This window comes from Myotis daubentonii, chromosome 2, assembly GCF_963259705.1.
Source record: "Myotis daubentonii chromosome 2, mMyoDau2.1, whole genome shotgun sequence".
Classification (NCBI taxonomy): Eukaryota; Metazoa; Chordata; class Mammalia; order Chiroptera; family Vespertilionidae; genus Myotis; species Myotis daubentonii.
The window spans coordinates 133276042-133297673 of record NC_081841.1 but is presented as its reverse complement, the minus strand read 5'-3'; the positions used below and the strand labels follow the sequence as shown (position 1 = coordinate 133297673).

General features: G+C 41.6%; 1 protein-coding gene across 11 annotated transcripts; it reads left to right on the top strand.

The window, feature by feature from the left end:
• Positions 1 to 649: 649 nt before the first annotated feature.
• On the top strand, positions 650 to 20593 carry CYSLTR2 (cysteinyl leukotriene receptor 2). 11 transcript variants are annotated; one of them, XM_059684608.1, is made up of 6 exons: positions 650 to 819; positions 1489 to 1564; positions 3176 to 3229; positions 4324 to 4421; positions 4502 to 4630; positions 17063 to 20593. In XM_059684608.1, exons 5-6 carry the CDS (start codon positions 4596 to 4598, stop codon positions 18078 to 18080), a joined length of 1053 nt encoding a protein of 350 aa, XP_059540591.1. In that variant the 5' UTR covers positions 650 to 819; positions 1489 to 1564; positions 3176 to 3229; positions 4324 to 4421; positions 4502 to 4595; the 3' UTR covers positions 18081 to 20593. The 11 variants fall into 11 exon arrangements, 9 of the variants coding, with proteins under 9 accessions (XP_059540591.1, XP_059540592.1, XP_059540594.1 ...); XM_059684609.1 differs by lacking the exon at positions 1489 to 1564; XM_059684611.1 differs by lacking the exons at positions 1489 to 1564; positions 3176 to 3229.
• The last annotated feature ends 1039 nt before the right edge of the window (positions 20594 to 21632 follow it).

The following is a 21632-nucleotide window of genomic DNA, read 5'->3' as shown; positions in this document are numbered from 1 at the left end:
TCGCGACCCCTTTGGGGTTGAACGACCCTTTCACAGGGGTCGCCTAAGACCATCGGAAAACACATATATAATTACATATTGTTTTTGTGATTAATCACTATGCTTTAATTATATTCAATTTGTAACAATGAAATTGGGGGTCACCACAACATGAGGAACTGTATTAAAGGGTCGTGGCATTAGGAAGGTTGAGAACCACTGCACGAGGGGAAGGAAGATGAAGATGAAGAAAGAAAGAACCTTTGACATGAGCAATGAAGCAATCTTTGGTAGCCTTCCATGAAGCATTTTTCAGCAGATTGGGGAAGGTCTTTGCCTGAGGGCAAGTAAGTTGATAAAGCAAGTGGGTGATCGGAAGTGCTCTAAACAGATCTAAAGTGCTGTATACTTAAGGCTAAAATATTGATGTTACTGTTGTCATGGAAACTAAAACCAGTTAAGAGAACTAAAAGCCATTTAAAACCACTGACTCAAGCCCATCACATCCCCTTGATCTGTTGTAAAAGATGTTGATAAAAATAGTCCTTAGAGAGTCAGAGCTCATCTAGGTTTCTTCTTTTAGATGTAGTTCCTAACTGGAAATCTTTCCCCTTTTTGAGAAGGAAGCCAGCACCAACACCCACACCTAGTTTCTATGAAGGACAGATGGCTCACTGACTGAAAAGTTCCTTACTCTCTTGCTATTGGCTGACACTGTTCATAAAGTATAACTCACAGTTTCACTTTTCTTTTAAATGAGCAAGCTGAATTACTTGGAGGAGGAAAGCAGGAGAGACAGAAGAGACGAACGCTAAATCACTTGAAAGAAAGAAACCTCAGGTGAGCATTTTTATCTTTGTTTTGTTCATTGTTAAGACTTATACCTTGCTTGTCACTTTAGACATAGTCAGAAGAATTATTTTTGAAAAATAAGTCACTTTTGTTTTACTATAAAATTGTTTCTTACCATATACGTAGTTTAGAAAATATTAAGAAAGTACAAAAAAGTGTAAGGAAGCAAATACCACAGATGAAATAGCCTCCATTGATGTGTGTGTGTGTGTGTGTGTGTGTGTGATATTAATTTTACATTCTTTTTCTTTTGTGTGTTTCTGTGTATAACTTTAGTTTGGTTTTCATAGTTGTATTCAGATGGTATAGATATATTTATATTTATTGTTTCACATGGTCATAAATTCTTGATAGTCACAATTTAATATTGCCAGACAATATTACATTAAAAGGATTTATTGTACTTTACTATACCTTCATTTTGGGCTATATAGCATCTTTCCTATTTTTCATAAATGGGTCATTTTATTATGTAAGATGTATTTTTCCATTCAGAGTCTTATTTTTGGAGGGAGGGGGGAGGAGGTTAAATTTGAGATTATAGATTTCATTGCTATTACTCAGAGGCACAATGACAGGGAAAGTGTATGTGAGAGCATATGTTTATAACCTGTTTATTACCCCTTTGGAGTCTCAATCAGTGGTTTTCTACTCTAGCTGCACATTCTACTCTAGCTGATCCTGAGGAGATTATAAAATTACCCCTAGAAAAGGGGAAATTTAACTTTTGAAGGTAAGGCAGTCATCTTATAGTAGTTTCTTACTTTTCTTTTTTCCTAAACATTCCCAAGTTGTTCTAATGGCCAACACAATAACAACTGACCTAAGTAATTTGAAATATTTCCCTATCTCTGACACATACCTGGGAGTAAAACAAAATCAAGGGAAAGAAAGGTACAATTTCAGGCAAACCATCTAAATCTCCCTTTTAACACTGTATTAATAATGCAAGAGTACTTTGTGGGAAATATAAGACTTCTAGAAATTTCTGTCATCCACCTCAATCACATAAACTGTAGAGATGAGAATCTTCTTGAGAGTTTCAATTTACTAATGCTTTAAAGAAATATAGTGGTTAAAAATTAGAGACATTGAGACTCCAGAATGTTCTAAATGTATCAAAATTTAGCCTAGGATCTGTTAATATTCTCCCTCCCTACCCACCTGGCATTCTAAGGTGTATCCCTATCATCTAAGTAGCACCTGGTCTGGAAGAAAGCTGTTATATTTTGCAATGTGACTCCATTGGTGTGTGTCAGGATCATCTTGGACATTTAAAAAAATCTCGTGTGTATTCATTCCAGGCTCAGGGATTTCTGCTTCTTTAGTTTATCTTGCAGACCAGACATCTGACGTGTGCTAGTTCCCCAAGACTAAGCCTGGAAGATGAAAGCCTAGCAGGGGCTCAGCTAGTGCAATTACCCAATGAGCACTGGATAAATGCAGTGTCCAAGCTGGATAACACAGAGAAAGGCAAGCATTTGCCTGGGTTGCTCAGCTTTGCTAGAAAGCCTTATCAGAGCCCCGTGAGAAAATGCAGCACTGTCTCTGTGCTTTTCTCTGGATATTACCCACTGCCTTCTTTGTATTGCAGTTACTTTCGTGAGGGTCTCATCCTTTTACCAGACAAAGAATGCCCAAGGCTGGAGTTCTTGCAGAAAACCCAGTACATGGCTCCATTAAGAATAAATGGGAAAGTGTAAATAAATTAATTCATGAATAAATGTGGACTTTAGTTAACAATATATGTTTATCTCTGCTGAACCTATTAATCTCTTTATATTAATTGACCAATGGAGACAATAGTACCATCTTTGACAATATTTACAGGAAAACTTCTCCTATTGGATTGATAACTTGGTGAGAGTATGGGTTCACCCTTTTGACAAAGAAAGTAATGTGGCCTGAGCAGTTGGAGCCAGGGAATCCCAAAGTTGGAAGGGTCTTTAGGAAAAGCCAGGGCCAGGCATGGAAGCTTTCTGTGTCTTCAGTGCTTTAAGGAGAAGTTTCAAAGAAGAAAGGAAGCAGATCCGAGGGAAAATAGAAGGAAGACAGGAGAGGGAGAGGACAAAGGAGGAGAAAACAGGCTAGGGAGGGACAGGAAGAGGAAAAGGGTGGAGAGAAGGAGAGGAAGGGAGGAGGGAGGAGAGGAGCCTATTTGTTTCTGGAAGTTTAAAGATTACTTACGCTGGGAGAATTGAAAAGGACCCAGTCCACGGCTATTGTACATTATAATGTACTGTATATTATAAAAAGGATTTTTATAATGAGAAAAAAATATGTGTTATGTAAGTGTCATCTTGTGAAACTATAGAGATGCCTTTTGCCTGATTTGCACCTCTAGTACAGAAAGCACAATTGTCTACAGAGTACTTGGAGGCATCATAGATTCCTTAAGGTAAGTTTATTTCTTTTTATTTTGAGTTTACCTTAACAATAACTTTGTTTCCTTATAAATTCTCTGAGATGTTTGAAGGAGGCTTTCCTTGTTAGCAGAAGAGTAAGTAGTCAGATATTCATTTTGGAGAGGTCACTCCGGCCACCATGTAGAAAATGCGTTGAGAACAGCGAGAGTGGAAGCTGGGCGTGACAGACTGTGTTCTCTGTTGCCCAGGGGTGAGACCACACCGGGACTAGGAAAGCCCTGAGCTGGCCCCTGTGACAGAAGGACCTCATGGAGACAGCTGGGTAGTGATGCCAGGTCTGCCTCACAGGAGATACTGGGCAGCAGGATGGTCTGGGGGAGGAGAAAGCTGGCAGTTTGCTTTGTTCCTTGCCCTCTCCTCTATAGTTTCAGATGCCCACTGATCCCAGGCTACTGGCAGCTGCCTGGGGGCATTTTCCAGGCAATTAATTCTCTGTTTTTCAAGTTTTCCAGACATATGGGAACATTCTCTCCTTAGCTGCTTGTTTCTTACTATCTTTACATGTATTTTATACCCAGAATTCTAAAAAGTTCTTAGGCATTTCTTTCCTGGACAGCATAAGGTTGCAACAGGAATGATAATGCATTGGATATATATGATGTGCCAGGCTCGGTGCAGCTATGTAGGAGGCTTTCACCTGTGTTGCCTCCTCTGGGTCTCTCAGTAACAACAAGAAGATGAGTACTTGCTAATCCTCACACTGTTGGCAAGAGCCAGGATTTGGATCCTGTTGGGATTTACTCACCAAGGGTTTTCATGATATCACAATACCTCTATATCATTCTAGGAAACATATGATGTTTAACAAGCTACCTTTGTAAATAATTCTTTTGCTCTAATAAATGAATTTAATGCCTAGGTAGGAGGGAAGGGAAAGAGAGGAGGTTTTAATTTGAATTAGTGGGCTTTTGGGAGCCCCTGAGTCATGTCATTTAGTCACTTTGATTGGGGGCGGGAGGGGGGGTTCCTTTTGCTGACACAATCCCTAGGAATTATTGGAAGGAGTTTGGCCTCTGAGATAATAGCTGCTGATCTACTACCTTTCTTCTTCCGTCTTTGAAATTAGGAGAATTGGGAATCAAGATTCAAATGCAAATGATTCTGCAGCCTTACTTAGATCAGAAACTGGGTTAATAATAGATACCTCCAGTCTTCCTTAATAAGGTAAATTGCACTGATAAAGTGCATTAGAAAAATGACAAAAATTGGTTGAGATACTTTTATAACATTAAATTCATAATCAGCATTATAGGCTCATACGTCCTATTAACAAAGAAGAGCTGAGGAAAGTTATGAAAGTCAGAGAGAAGACATCACAATCAAAATAATGCTTAAAAAATGAAGTCATATCTTCAAGGAGTTCTCCTTATATGGTAAATGTTTTCTTTGTGTTGAATATGCATTTGTTTATTGTGGTGGCTGAGGATTAATTGTTAGGATGAACATAGGAGTAAGGTAGCTTTTGGGAAATGTTAGAGAATGAAACAAGGGGATTTAGCAAAGACAGCGGTGGGAAGAGACGTCAGAGACAGTGCCATTTATCTCCCTCATGGAGGCAGAGAGAGCCTTCATGTGCTCAGATGCCAACCTTCAGCTCCTGCTATGTCCCTGGGGATAAGTTGTTCTCTGGGAGCATTTGTCCCCTCAAAATAACATAAAAAGAACCAAATTGTGTAAAAACTCCCTATTAGGTGTATAATCTGTTGGCATCTTTTTGCACAGGGAAATTCTCAAGTAAGGGCCGTCAGAGGAGAATGTGCAAACTAACCAAACAAGCAAGCAGAGAGGAAAATTTTGTCAGAGAAGGATAGGAAAAAGACAACTATTGCTAAACCATCAGTCCAACGCTGATGCTTAAAGGAACGTTCCAAATTGTTACTTTTTACACATGCAGATCTTTGACCTAATGGCGGCTCTGACAATACACATCTTCTGGAGTGCCTCTCCTTCCATCTGTCCATGTATGTTTGTGATGGTGGATGTCATTTTACCGCATGTTCTGTGGTCTAAGCAAAGTTCTCCTTTGAGTGGAAGAAGGTCATAGCTGATGTGCGCTGCATGTCCAGTCCTACCCCCAAACTGGGCAATATTTCAAGAAGGCCTAGCAGCCTTCAGAAGAGTCCAGGCACAAAGGCTCAGGTGGCTCCCATGGGTTCTCAGGAGTCAGGGACAGTGCTAGAAAAAGAGGGAGGCAGATGCAAGTTGAAGGGCGCCTATGGAAGGGCAGCTGGGAGAAATCACTGAAAAGTTGACAACTACAATGATTTCAAGAGAATGTTCTAGTTAGAAAACAATATCATAGGGCATATCTGGTCTTTAGAACTAATATAGGAAATCAGGTTAATGAAATTCAGAAGTTATTTTAGGGAGTTCTGAACTTTCACTGAGCATTTTGGAATTTAGTCAGAAGGCAGGCCAGAGACACCAACCAATCACCAACATCCCTCTTCCCGCTGACTCCATCCTGGTGAATTCCTGAGAAATCTGAGGAGAGGTGGTGAAGGAGTGTGTGTGGGGGGGGGGGGGCAGGGGGGGCTGTGGTGGTGTTGGAAAGTTTGCTTATAAAAGAAGCCAATTAGGTTAGGCCATTACAGAGAAAGAAACTGCTCAGTGCACTCGGTCTCCCACAGGGATTCTCTGCCTGTTGCGACAATTGCTTGTGAACACCTTCCCACCCTGGCTGCAAGATCTCGTGCAGGCCTTCCCCCATGGAAAACAGACAGCTTCCAAAGACTGTCTCTTAGGGGCTTCAGGTTACTTTAGGGTCCGTGGTAACACCATGGGCAACACAGCACATTTTCTGTCTGCTAAGCTCCAGGGCGAGTCAGGCACTGTTTGGGTACTGGGAGGACAGGGCTTTGTGAGCTTTACAACGGCCAAATGTGGAGTCCTAACCAGAGGGCAAGTATGAGACAATAAAACTCTGAAGAGACCTAAGAGGGGAAACTGCAGTCATCCTGCAGGGTGGAAAATCAGGCCCCAGGGGTCTGGCTAAGAAGTCTCTCTGGGCCCCAGAGTTGTTGAAGAGAAGCTCTGCAGGACAGAGAAAGTGGACTAAAGAATTCCCTCCTCAGGAAACTTCCAGAGCCATAACTATTAAACACCTACTGGTTTTCAGCAGTTCTCCAAATATCCCTTTTACTAATGGGCCCAAGTTGTTGATTTTACAGTTATGAGGCCTGGGGAAACATGATATCAGGAAGGCAAAGGGGCGTTAGCTTGGTGGTGCACTTTGGGGCATTTGAGGAACTTTGCGGGAGATAGCATGGAAGACAATTGGAGCAGCAGAATGATCCAAGCTGCTGACTCCATAGAAATGGGGAACGGTGTGGTTCACTGTCCTGCCCCCATTAATTCTGGAAGCCTGGACACTAGCTCAGTTCCTTATTCAAAAGATGTTGTGATCTCAATTCTTTTTGTTTACATTTCTATTTTGATGTCCAAGAACTACATTCACTTTACCCTTTTGCAACAATTCTTAAAGCATGAGACTGTTCCCAGGAGGCCAGAAAGGTCAACAAAGCTTTATGTTTCTACCATGACATTTGGTGCCTATTTCAACTAAGGACTGAGCTAGCAGTCTTGGATTTCAAGAACTAGACACTCAATGATACTTCCCTATTTGGGGGAGGGAGGCATATTAGTTCAGCAATCTGGGGCCTCTGGGATTTTGAGGTACAAACATGTAGAATCTTCCAATCCAGAGGGTTGTATCTTCTCTGCACAACTTCAGGGAGCTAAGTCTGGAAGCCTTTACAAAGAAATAAGAGCTGCAGTTTGGAAGAAAACTTGGGGCATTTTGAATTTAAAGCATTGATGAAACATGCAATGGAACTGTTTCTTGCAATCCAGAGGTGGGGAGGAAGAGCTGAAGGAGCCTGATTAATTTAGGGGCCTTGATGGTAACTGAAGCCAGAGAAGCTGATGAGTTTATGCAAGGGCATGAGAACAGAGAAGGAAAGAGGATCAAGGAGAGAACCTTGGAAAACATCAACCATTAGGGGACAGGCAAAGAGAACAGCAGCCTGGAAGGAAAGACTGGCCAAACAATAAGAGATGATTCAAGAACGCAATGTCGAGGAGACCAAGAGAAAGTCTGATTTAAGGGGGGAGTAGTTAGTGGGGATAAAAGGATCAAAGAACTTAGCAATGAAAAGGTTAGCATTGATTAGACAGTGGGGGGAGGGGCTGTGGAGGCCCGGGGACAGGAAACTGGTCAAGTTGTAGTAGTTGATAAAGTGACCACAGTGAGGGGAGAGGAGATTCTCACGCCCTGCCACTGTGAAGGGTTTCTTGCTGGAGGAAAAGTTTGAGTCAGCCAGGGAAGATGCAGTCTTCTTTTCTCTGGAGGTACCGTGATTCTTACTCTCAGCCCATCTCCCCCAAGTGCCTTCATTTTCTTCTTCTGTTCATTTCTCCTCCTGTCTCTTCAAACTCCATACTCCTGAAGCACACTAGAGTAGAATGTACTCTGTACTTGAAGCCCAGCATACCTAGTTTGACTTCCCACCCACTCACTTTCCAGCTGTATAACCATTACTCTTTAAGGTTTGGCTTCCTCACCTTGAAAAGGAGGCTAGTAAAGATAGTCCCTTAGGATTATTTTGAGTTGTAAATGAAAGAATGTATTCACTATGCATAGCAGGTGGTCAATCAAATGCTACTTTCCTCTAACTTCGAGACCTTTCAAATTTCTTTATTTCCTTGTCCTTTTATGCCTAACGTCCCTAAATCACTGGGCACACTGTTGTCATTTCTATCTCATCTTCCTCTTCTTAATGCACAGCAATAGCTGCCCTGCCCCATCCCCACCACCACAGAGACCCTGAATTATACATAAGTGCCGGGAGCCGGTCCATGCTTGCTGTTTCAAGGGACCTGGCATATATGGCATACGGTTCTTAATATGTTTGCTCACCTTCTTGGCACTGTGTGTTTTAACCAAGGTCACCTCTCCGAGAAAGGTTGTTTCCCCAGGTAGGGATTTTCCCCTGAAGTTAGGGAGGGAATAAAACCCCTCAACTAAGTGCCAGGCGGGTAATTAATCACTTTAACTATGAACAATCATGCTTAAGCTACATAATCTTTACTCCCTGGAATGGAGATAAGAAACGCCCTAACCTTTGTAATAGAGATTGATAGGATTGAATGAACTGGTACAAATACAGATGTAACAAGACAGCAAGACACAAGGCTTGGAAGACAGGACCAAGAGAGACAGAGCCTAGGCACAGAACCTACACAGAACATTCTCTAGAGACAGAAGAACTTCATTGGAGAGAGCATGCCGGAGGATCCTGGACAGGGACTGGCCTCGGAGCCTGGAGGCGGAGCCTGGCAAGAGATCAACTGAACACTGTCTCCATGCCCTTCCTTCTTCGCCGACTCCGTCCACACCTTTGGGGACCCCTGGACCTGCTGGGGTTGGACCCCGGCACATAAGTAGGCTAAGGTCATTTGTTACTGCTCAGCAGCTGATACTCCTCTCTTTTCTCATCTGATCTTCATGTCTTGCCTTTGGACCTCCACTCCTTCCCTGACTTCCGTGGCCGTGAGGACTTACGGTTTTCCATTTCCTGACTGCTCAGCCCACTATCAGTTCATCTTCACCTGACTGTGGACCCCCCACTGGAGCCCCACCATGGTCCTCAGCTACCTCTGTCTATAATTGCCCAAGAACTCACCCATTGAGTTAATATACAAAAGATCTTCACAGAGTGCCTACCACAGAGTAAATGCAGTACAGGTTGGCTATAGCTCCTTGTTAAATACACAAGCATTTGTGGCTTGTGGTGGAAGTGAAGGTGGGGGTGGAGTTGGAGGTAGGCTGATAGAGGAAGCATGCTTTCCCAGAGTCCTTAGGCAGGTTTGGCCAAAGCTGGGGGACTTGCAGTAAGGGATAGTGGGGGTGGCTGATGAGGTCAGACAGACAAGGACCCTGATGTCAATTTTACTAGAAGAATTTTCCTTGTGGGAGTTCAAAGGCCCAGAAACAGTGGCCAAACAGAGGACTCAGAACATCACCTAGTAGCAATCAGGGAAGCTGCTGGCATGGCAGGTCTACCAGTTCTCCTTCCAATGAGTGCTGCTGCCCTTTACCTAGGGACTGCTCTGCACAAAATGCCACCACTAATATGCCTTGTAAAGATGATGCACACTGTACCAACCTTGATTCTCCAGAACATTATCTGTTCTTTAGCAGTTTACCACAATGTCACGGCAGCTGTTTGTCTAATTGCACATCACTTGCTGCCCTTCTAGGTATGTCCATGTTAGTGTGTCTGCCTCAGTCTTGAGGTTCAGAGTGCAGATCACAAACCCAGATCTGGGAACTGAATGTGAGCACATCTATGGGTTGGTTCACAGTCCCAGTCAGTGCTGACGGTGAGGGAGGACTCTGCGACAAATTCTCCTGTCAATGCATCAAAAATATATTTTTTTCTAAGTAAAAAGGAATATAACATCTGTGAGGTTCAGGACAGTTGCAGCTTTGCGATGATCATGAAAACATTCAGCATCAATGCAAGCTATTCACCCTCCTCAGATTTCAACTGGTCCAACAGCACATTTGGATTTATCCTTAGCTGAAGTATGGCACCTCCATCTGCTGCTGATTCTCACTGTTTCTTCTTTGTTGTTTTATTACCAGTAGAGCTGCAGGAGACAAAGCCTTCATTCTTTCTTTGTCCCGAGCCCACTGTCAGTACAGAAAGCTATGCACACTCTCTCTTCTCTCTCTAAGGCAATAGAAATTATGCTCTTGATTTATTTCCAAATTTCCCTTTAATTTACCTGTTCATATATTTCTCAGCTTTCTACCACATACTTAATTGGTCTGGCTGGTTTTTACAGCCACATCTAGCAAGTGGTTTTTTCTTTCTTCCTTTCTTTCTTTCTTGTTTTAATACAGTCTAGTGAAAGGTTGCAGTGTAGTGTAGTCAAATATATTTTGTGTTGGCAGGAAGGAACCATCACAATGTTTCAGAGGTTTCTCCAGAGGAAGTGTTGAACTAAATGGAATTTTGGTTGAGTTAGCCCTGCTTTTAGCCTGTGCCTGTTAGCTAAATGCAGCTTCTAGGAAGAGTGTTTGTATAGTTTCCTTTTTTAGCTTTACATGGGTTAAGAGGCTTTTGTATTCAAAGCAGACTCTGTAGTTATTTTCTCCCTGCAACCTTGGCAGTTTGGCAGTTATCCACCACTTCCACTTTCTGGCAGCCCCAGGGGGAGCCCGGAACCAATCCTAACCTCAGGCAGAGGAAACGAAGCAACTCTGGGACTCAGCGTGACCCTTGGGCATGATCTGATCTGATCTTGTGCATTGACTCTCAAATTGGGCATTGCTCTTGTGCCTGAGGTTTGGTCTCTACCTCATTCAGGGAAATGGACCCCTGCTTTAGCATCTGCGGTCTGAGTGTCTGTGTCCAAGGCTTTGCCCAACATTTGGGCTCTTCAAGACTCAGGACCAGCCTGCACTGGCCTGGCCTTCTCTCAGGTCTAAAGTCCTCTCTTTGTATTGTGGCTCGGCAGTAAAGGGTCTGGCTGCTTGCACACTGACCTCCCCATGAATTCTTCCTTCCTCCCCAGTTGTTCAAGGAATCCCTAGAGTCTGTTTTTGATCCCCCAAACCCCTCAACTCCCTAGTGGACTACCTGTTACCATCTTTTTTGATGACCCTGTCTGTGGGTCATGCCTGCTGGATCCCATGCTCTGCCTATGATAAGGGACTTTCCCCCAGCTTCTGTAGCTGACAGCATCCCTAAAGGTTTGCCACACCCCAGGCTGCCTTCTCATTACAATACACAAGCCCTGTTTATCTTGAGATGGGAGAAGTGGTGGTCTTCATGGTCAAAAGTTTAAGGACTTGATTGCTTTCAAGTCTATTTGTACTAATTCAGATGTTTCCTTGGCCTCTTAGTTTTCTTTAGGATTCTGTCACAATCCAGGTTCTATGGTCAGGCTCTTTAGATTAAAGAGGTTCTATATGGCCATAGGGACAGGTCTCCATCCTTTTCAAAAAAGCCCTTTTGTAATAGAACACTTCCATGAAAATTTATCTGGCTGGTCACATACCAGTCTTAACTCCCTTGCCTTGTTTCCTATCCCCTAGGCTCTGTATGTTAACCCTGACTCTAGTGCTATGCCCATCCAGAGCTGTCACATAATTGTGACATCTAATCCAAATCCATGTTTGCCTCACAGACTTGGTTTGTGCCTGCTGCCTGTATGAACTCTAGCATTGCAACACTGTCCTTTCTGATTTGGGGTTTGATCCTTCTGTCCTGGTCCTGCCAACCAATAGAAACTTCAGTTCTCTATGAAATTGGTTAAAACACTCTCTCCAAGCTTCTGATTTTGTTGTATTCCCTTTCCCAAGTCAGGCTTCCAGACTTCCGGTCTCTTCATGGCTATCTCCCTCAACTGTATCAGCAGCCTTGTTCTGTCTCATGAGCTCTAGAATATGTGCTTCTTATTCAGCTAATGTCCTCACCATTCTTCTTATAACCCAAATAGAAACCTCAGATCTGCTGTTGAAACAGATCAAAACGAGAGAGCCACCATCAGTGCAATCAGCACTAAGGCCCTTGGTCATTTCAGAAATAGGATATGACCCTCAGCTCTGTACATGAGAAATTTCATGTTGTCAGTCTACTCCTAAGCCTCAAGAAATCAATTTACAGAAACCAAACTCATATGGAACAAATTTTTAACCCAAAATTCTGATTTGTGTATTTATAATGGGGATTCTACTTTCCCTTAATTGCAATTTTCTAGTTCACAATCCATAGTTCACTCTTCCAGAGAGACATAAGAAGATGGGTCATCAAAAAATTCCTGGTAGGCAGAGACTCAGAGTAAAGGAGTAGAGTGATTTTTGAGAGATTTTCATCATAAATATGTCAGAATAATCTAAGAGTAATCAGTATTTTTGTAGAGTATGCTTTTCTAGCAAACACCAAGAGAAGTCTGATTTTTAAAAAAATATATTTTTATTGATTTCAGAGAGGAAGGAAGAGGGAGAGAGAGATAGAAACATCAATGATGAGAGGGAATCATTGATTGGCTGCCTCCTGCATGCCCCCTATTGGGGATCGAGCCCACAATCCTTGACCGGAATCGAACCTGGGAACCTCCAGTCTGCAGGCTGATGCTCTATCTGGTGAGCCAAACTGACTAGGGCGAGAAATCTACATTTTATACCCTATATGAATGTGAGAATTGAGGTCATCAACTCATTCTCATGGTCAGTGGAATGACAGATGTTGAAGCTAGATCATTTTCTATTCAAGAGAGTGAAGCAGCTAGGGAACACTTACCAGTGCCATGTACTCTGTGAAGTGCTCTTGCACTCTCTCTTTCTCATTTAGTCTTTACAACAGCTCTATGAAATAGATGTTATATATCACTGTTGTGGTTGAATTATGTCCCCCAAAAGTTAAGTCCAAGTCCTAAACCCAGGTAATTGTGATTGTGACTTTATTGAGAAACTAGAGGCCTGGTGCACAAATTCGTACATGGGTGGGGTCCAGCCTGCCTGCCCCAATCGGGGCCAATCGGGCCAGACTGGCCGGCGGGGAGGGGATGCATGAGGTTGGCTGGCTGGTCCCACCCCCTGGTTGAACTCCCAGTCGAGGGGACAATTTGCATATTAGCCTTTTATTATAGAGGATAGGATCTTGGCAGATTTAATTAATTAAGATGAGATCATACTAAACTAAGATGAACTCTGCCCCAATGACTGGTATTCTTTTAAGAAGAGGACAAGACCCAGAGACACAAAATACATAATGGGAAGATAATGGGAAGACATAAGAAAAACATTATGTGACAGAGTCAAGAAATTAAAATGATGCATCTATAAGCCAAGGAATGACAAAGATTTCTGGTAACACCAGAAGCTAGAAGAAGCAAAAAAGGATTCCTCCCTAGAGACTTAGAAGGAAGCATGGCCTTGCTAACACTTTGATTTCAGACTTCTAGCCTCCAGAACTGTGAGAGAATAAATTTCTGTTGTTTTAAGCCACCCAATTTGTGGTACTTTGATAAGGCAGCCCTAGGAAACTAATACAATCTCCATTTTATAAATGAAGTAATGGATGCTCAAAAATTCTGATTTAGTCTAAAGTGCTTAGAGCTTCCTGACTCGAAACACTTGAACACTTGCTTGTTGATTTGGCCCATTGGGGAGTGGTGGGTGGGCGGGTAGAGGTTTTTCTTTCTTGTCTATCAAAATTATCTTCCAGATATATTTTATAATAACATCAGCATTTCACATTTAGTTATGTGGGATAGAAGTATGTGTTAATGTGCAAAAAAAGTATTCAGAATTAAAAAAAAGAAAAAGGAAGGCTACCCTGTATAAATCAGACATTTTCCCCCTTCAGAGCCCCCCAGAGCCATTAACATGGCTTATGGATCTACAAGGGAAGAATTCTAGAGCGTGCTGTGTTTCTCAGGCTGATTTAAACATGGAGGCCACATTATAGCGCATCTCATGTAACTCATATTCTTTGGAAGATACTTTTGGAATTGCTAAGTTAAAGAAAAAAATGCTGTGGTGTTTTGTTTTTTTTTTTACATAATTTATATGCAAACAATGTTGTCTAAGTCACATCTTCACATAGATCTCTGAAGGGGGATTGAAAAACATCCATACTGCATCAGAAATATACTTACAAACCACCTTTTGGTAGGTTAATTTAACTAATGTTTTTCCATACTTTTTTATTCTTTAGATTATTACATGGATTTTCCCAGGCAGTGTCTTCTAGTCCAAGGGCATTAGGAACATGCCTGTAGTTGAATAAAGTTGGATTTATTGTTTTATTGTATCAAAAGAGAATGTACATGTTGGGAAACTGGGATGTCTCAGTAAGAAGATGTGAGGAGTTATAGGATTTGTGGTTGTGTTAAGTAATTTGGGAGTAAGATTCAAGAAAGAAAGACATTGCAGACACAAAAATGGTTATTCATTCTTAAAACAGATTCTGAAAAACAGGAAGCCAGACAACGAAAATATGTCCCCCAAAATCTACCTGTTCTTTTCTATATATTCAAGAATCTTCCCCAACACCCCACCCGAGTCATGGGCTGTTCTGTAGTATTTATGCAGTTGTAATAAGAGGTGTTTACTCTTACATAAATTTTTCTTTGACTGGCTAAGAAGAAATTAAGGACTATGTCATTATCCATGACAACTCTGCCTAATAAATTTACATTTAAACCTAGGCTTTTTCACAGATAAAGCTGGACACCAGATAAAGTGAGACAGATTTAATCAGTAATATACTATTGCAATAGAGAAAAGAGTCCAACAAGAACTGAACTCAGTTTTGATTTTTATAGAGATAACTGAATGTTTTCAAAGGAGAATGAATAAATAGAGGCAGTGCTCAGTAGGTCAGGGAATTGAAAAATTATAAAAGTTGTAAGGGAAGTTTGGTCCATTTCAAATGCATCTCGGTTTGCTGACTGGTGGTGTGCATGTTAGGCTCCTACCTTCCCATCGATGCTGGAAGGCAGGGTCAATCTTCAGCTGTTAGCTGGGTCACACAGTAAATTCTTTTGACAGCCTTGAGTTTCTCAGGCTGTGTGAGAAGGGGAGGTTAGGGTCATCGTACAGACGCGGCCTTGAGCTATGTTAATGTTTTATTGGAGTCTTTATAGGCCAAGGAATCCTAGTTGAAAAGAGAGCTCAGAGGAGTTTGGCTGGAGTTTGATTAAGGAAGGAACCTTTGTCAACTCCCAGAGACGTTATATAATTTATGGCTTTTTTCCAGGGTCAGAGATGAGTTTTGGATGATCCTTTCCAGTTGCGTTGTCTCAACTCTGGTAGTAGCTGACTGCACAGTCGGCATACCTGGGAGTCAGTTATTAGTCCTGAGAGTTCTCTCACTTAGCAGTGCTTACCTTTTCCAGAGGTTTCTGTGATGATTCACTGAAGAGCTGATGGTTCAAACTTCTAAAATTCTCTAACAATGATCCCAATTTCACAGGCTAAGTTAGTGTGTGACAGGTGGGTGTAAACCTGCTATCCTCATGAGAAGTATCCCAGTGAGGCCAAGACTATACTGGTATTGGGAGTTTAAGAATTATTTATCACAGCAGAAATGAGTCTTTATTCACAGGTTCCTTTAGTAAAGTCAAACATGTCCTGCTAAGCAGTCTGGAATGCCTTTGAAGAAAATGAAGAAACTGTTTTTATCCAGGATAGGCCTAGCCTTTGTTCCCACTCCTAAAGTGTTGGGTTTTAATGATAGGGTGGTAAAAACCTCAGCACAGGCATTTTGTTGAGGTGGGTTAATGCACAATTTTGAAAAGATTCAGATTGGGCCACCTGAGCGGAGGGCTCAACACAAGAAAGATGGTGCCTGCCTGTTGGATGTGTAGGAGGAAGGTTTAACACAGGGACAATGGCAGCTGTCCTCCCTACCTTGCCCCGAAGCCATACCATTTAGTCCCTCCAGTACATCTCTGGCACTCCCCAAGCCACTGTCCCTCCACCAGAGCCTAGGGTAAGTGCCTGCAAGTGAGTGAGTCTGTTTGCAGGCCCTAAGGGATGCCTGGGTTTCAAACAACCTTCGGTCTCAACGGGCCAGACAGAATCCCCACTGATTTTCACAGCCAGTTGTTGTGGGGACTCCTCTTTCTGGCCCTGGTACTCCAGGCCCTACTTCATCATGGTGTAAAAATTTGTTTTGTATATTGCTAAAATCTATTTGCTAAGATTTTTACATCTATTTTCATAAAGATTATTGATCTGTAAGTCTTGTGTAGGTTTTTTCATAAAATAAATTGGGGTAGTATCCTCCTCTTCTATTTTCTGGGTGATATTGTATAGAATTGGTGTTAATTCTTATTTAAATGTTTGGTAGAATACTTCAGTGAAACCATCTAGTATTGGCAATTTATTTTGAGAATTTTTAATTAAGAATTTAATGTTCTTAATAGTCAAATTACCTATTGCATATTGGGTGCATTGGGATAATTTGGATTATTTGAATAATTAATCCATTTATCTGAAGTTGTCAAGGTTATGTTTGTGAGGTGGTCATAGTATTTCCGTATTTCCTTATTATCTTTTTGATGTCTCCAGTGCCTATAATGATGTCCCCTGTTTTATTCCTGATAACAGTAACTTGTGTTGGCTCTATTTTTCTTTTGCTCATCTTGCTATAGGTTTGTCAATTATATTGATCTTTTCCAAGAACCAGTCCTATTGCATTTACCCATATTTTTGCTTATTGTGTTCTTTCTTCTTTTATGATATTCCATGACTCCCTCTTTTATTGATTCCTTTCTGTTTGGGGAATTCTTTTCTTCATTCTTTAAAGTAAGCCTGCTGGCAACAAATTCTCTTAGCTTCCTCTCATCTGAGAATGTCTTGATTTTGCCTTCACACTTGAAGGATGTTTTTGCTGAATATAGAACTCTAGGTTGGTAGAGCCTTCCTTCCAGCACTTGAAAAATGTTGTGCCACTTCCTTATGTCTTCCATTGATGGTAATCAGAAATCTGCTGTTCAGTAGATTTAGGCCACAGTGTTGCAGGACATTCACATCAACATGGACACTAGGCCAAAAGTCTCTCAAGTTTGAGGCTTCAGCTCCAATCAAATAAATTAATGTATATTCTGTATCCTAGAATTTTATCATGAAATATAATGGAGCATATAGTAAATATTAGCTAATATGTTTTTGATTTATGTTTCAAAGAAAAACTAGTATTTCTCCACACTTCATTAAAACCTGGAAATATGTAAGCAGTGAGCAGGAAGTAACTTTTATGTCTTTTTTTTTTTTAATCTAGCATGGAGAGAAAACTTATGTCTTTGCCTCTATCCACTTCCATATCAGAAATGGAACCCAATGACACCTTCAGCAATAACAACAGCCACAAGGACTGCCTGATTGGAAAATTCAAGAGGGATTTTTATCCTGTTGTGTACCTGATAATATTTGTCTGGGGAGCCTTGGGAAATAGCTTTTCCATATATGTTTTTCTGCAGCCTTATAAGAAGTCCACGTCTGTGAATATTTTCATGCTGAACCTGGCCATTTCTGATCTCTTGTTCATAGCCACACTGCCCTTCAGGGTTGACTATTACCTCAGAGGCTCCGATTGGATATTTGGGGACCTGGCCTGCAGGATTATGTCTTACTCCCTGTATGTCAACATGTACAGCAGCATTTATTTCCTGACCGTGCTGAGTGTTATGCGCTACCTGGCAACTGTTCACCCCTTCCGGCTCCTCCATGTCACTAGCATCAGAAGTGCCTGGGTTCTATGTGGGATCATATGGACCCTCATCATGGCTTCTTCAACAGTGCTTCTGAAGAATGGCTCCGAGCAGAAGGGTAATGTCACATCATGCTTAGAGCTGAGTTTCAATAAAATTGTTAAACTGCAGATCATGAACTACATCGCCTTAGTGGTGGGCTTCCTGCTGCCATTCTGCACGCTCAGCATCTGTTACCTGCTGATTATTCGAGCCCTGTTAAAGGTGGAGGTCCCAAAATCGGGGCTGCGGGTTTCTCACAGGAAGGCGCTTGTCACCATCGTCATTGCCTTGATCATCTTCCTCGTGTGTTTCCTGCCTTATCATGTACTGAGAACCTTCCACTTGGTGGTGTGGAAAGCGGGTACATGCACAGACAGGCTGCAAAAAGCTGTGATCATCACACTGGCCTTGGCAGCTGCTAATAGCTGCCTCAACCCTTTGCTTTATTATTTCGCTGGGGAGAATTTTAAGGACAGACTAAGGTTTGCATTCAGAAAAGGGCATGCACAGAGAACAAAGTGCAGCTTTCTTGTTGCCTGTGGTTGAAAAAGGAAATAAGAATGTAAGAGATTATTAAGTGAGGTTTGTTCTTATATTTCTCTATCCATTTTTATTAAAACATAGTTTCCAAGTGACCATGTATTTACATCATTCCCAACAAAGGCTATTTCCCAACATTTACTTCACCATGACTTTTGCTAGTAAGACCTACTTCAAAAATTTCATTAGGTGCATTTTCAGTGGTTGAGGCACATGAGGAACATAGTAGGGACACTCTTTACCAGAGTTTTGCAATCTGAAGTGTCAGACAGAGACAAAATGCCAAGTACAGTGGGTGCTACTTTTCATCAGATTCTGTACTAGATGGCCCATCAAGTATTCTAAAGTCTTAACTTTAAGATAACCCCAACTTATCCAGCTCCTTCATTTCCTCTTCCTTAGTCAATCCCTCCTGAGATATAGCCAATTAACAAAGTTGCTGGAGGTCCAGAGCAGATTAAAAAAAAAAAAAGTATCCTAAGAATTTAGGGAAAAGACCTTGATTGTGAAGAGAAAGACTATCCTCCAACAAAGCCAGAGTCAAGGTCCCAATGAGCAGTGAGAGAAAAATGGGGAAGAAGGACAGGGCACGAGAGAACTGGTGAGAAGGATGGGAAGGAGGAATCTCTCTTTGCACTGGGAGAGGGACTCTAGCACACTGAAGGCAGGAAAGTTCTTTTCTCTTCTCTTTTGCTAGGAGTGATAAGAAAGAGAGAGAAAATAAGAGAAAGACAGAGGGCATTGCGTGGAATGAGGGAGAAGGGAGACCAGTTTTACTTTTGAGATTTGGGCTCTGACTGACTTCACTGAAGTTTTCAGTCTTGCATGTTAATCCACTGGGTTGGGGGTCAAAATGGAGGAGATGGCTCTAAAGGTTTGGTTGGGCGCTCAGAGAGGGCGGCGTGGAGGACAAGTTGCAAAGGTTGTGATACCCTGAGATTTTATTAAAACTTTGGCAGAACATAAGTAGGGTGGCTTTCCTTTTGAGATTGTAGAAAAGCTAAGGACTACAACTACTACCATCATGACCGCCACTGTATGTCCAAAGGAGTGCCCTCTTTATGCTGGGAGACTGTGACAGGTACTTCACACTCATTGATCCCATTTAATGCTCACACCAAAGCGCTGTGTTTCCATTTTACAGATGGAGAAACTGAAGTTTAGAGAAATAGAGAGATTTGTTCAAGTTCACACAGATCATAAGAGTTAAAAACCTCTCTGACTGGTTGGCTGGGTGCTTGCTTCCTCCACTGTTCCTCCTGAAAACCTCTAGGAAGATTGGTTGAGAGTCAGAATAGCAGTTCTCTTCTCCAAGCAGGCATCTACCCTTCCTCACTCTTAGGAGAAGGCTGAAGATGGAGGTTTTCTCTTCTGATTTGCTGACTTTGGGCACAGTGGAGGGTGGGAGGGAGGTGGTGTTCTACAGCTTGGGAGGAAATGCATCAAAGCCTTCATGGTAAATAAGAGCCCAGAACCCTTCCCTTACTCAGCAGCCAGAATAATGACAGACTTGTAGCCTGTCAAGACAGGAGCCTGGAGGATCCTCCCATGAAAAAACTGCCCATCCCAAGAAAAAAGATCAACATATACAGACTGTTAGGGATTCCCCAACACAAAAGCCAGGGCTTGCCCTATTGTCTAGAGTATCTATTAACATGTTAAAGTCTCACTCTTAATTATGAATAGTCAATGACCACTACACATTGGAGAAAAAGGGTCAGACTTGGAAAACACCAACAAATAAATGAGAAGATAGAGACATTTTAAGTATGAGAGTCTCAAATTTGTTATCACCTTTGCACTTTTGATCAGAAATCTACTGGAGGATGTGCTCTTCCAAAATAGCAGGTTAAACCAGGATAGAGGAAAACATAACAGTGTAGGAAACAAGAAATCCAACACAGGAGAAAGGTGAAAAGAATTCCCAGGATGTTGGTATGTAGCAAAAAAACACACACAAGAAACAAATTGATTTGTAAACATTGGAGCGATTTATATTTTTCTTAGAGAGCCTAGGATGAACTAGTGAAGATAAATAGAAAAATAGCAAGTGAAAAGACAATGCAATTATTAAATACTAGGGAAAACCTGTTTTTTTTAAAGAAAGGAAATAATATACTGCATGGTTTAGCTGTGAATAATATTTATATACAGAATAATATAAGTAACAAAATATTATGACATAAACTTTTTTAAGAAATGAGGGGGAGAGAGGATTTTGTATGTGGGAGAGGAGGAGTTAGCAAACTAAATCCCCATCTCGCATCACAGAGAATATATAACTAAAGCTAGAAACTAATAAATAACTGTATAAAAATTTATTTAGCAATAGGAACTGAAGTCCAGAAGAAACAGTGAAAAGAACTGACAGGGATTACCTCTGGAGAGAAGTTGCAGGTGAGAGGATAGGGCCGAAACTTCTCTTCTCCTTTTAAGAACTATTTAACTGTGTAACTTGCAAATATGTATTGCTGAAATAAAATAAAAATTCAGTTAAAATTAAATTTTCAAATTAGTTACTTGTGTTGTCTTTTTTTAAAAAATGAGGAAGAAAAAAAGAAATCCCCCCAAAAATAGAAATTGAATACTGACAGGAGAAAGAAAAGCAGAAAAGGACTAGACTTGGATTTGGAACCCTGAGGGATGCCCACCCACCTCTGCCATGGGAGGGGTGTCACTTCCTAGGGCCAGATGTGATTTGAAAGATCTGGATATTTTTTAGTTGCAAGTAACAGAAAACACAACTCCAAGTGGCTTAAATAATCATTATCTCACATAACTGAAACATAACAAAAAGAAGTTGGCTCTGTTCAGTCAGGGTTCTGTGAGCCTCCCTCTCCAGGTGTTGGCTTGGTTCCATGGCCAAGGCCCATCAAGAAAAAGCTGATTGCAAGCAGCTTGGGGCTACATACTTCTTTACTTGTATCCAGGAGAAGAATCAGACCCTCTCCTGCCCAACTCAACTAGCAAAAGTCACCACAAGCTTCCTTTTGGTAAGACCTACTCAGATCACACACTCAGCTTCTAAATGAAATCAGGAAAGAAAGGATTGCTCTGAGTGAGGATGATATGAGTCTACAATTAGAGTTGAGGTTTGGGTTAAACCATTGAACACTCAGCTGGAAAAGAAGTAAATGAGGCTTGCAGAAGCCACATGTCCTGCCCTTCAATGAGTTGGAAAGAGAACAGCTGGGCATGGCCTGTACCTAAGCAGCAGGCCCTGCAGCCAAGGAAGGTGGAAAGATGCTGCACTTGAAGAAGTTATAGGGGATTTTCAAATGACAACTAGAACTCTCAACAACTCAACAACTAAGTATAAGATAGTCCATATAAAACTGGAAATAACTGAGAGCAACCAAGGCCCTTGGCATGAGCAGTAACGCAGGGGTTGTGATTTATTAGTGTCCTTAAGTCTATAGTGTGTGTGTGTGTGTGTGTGTGTGTGTGTGTGTGTGTGTGTGTGTGAGAGAGAGAGAGAGAGAGAGAGAGAGAGAGAGAGAGAGAGAACTTAATGACTTATTATTCCTTTTTTCAAGACACTTTCTAGCCAGGGTGAAG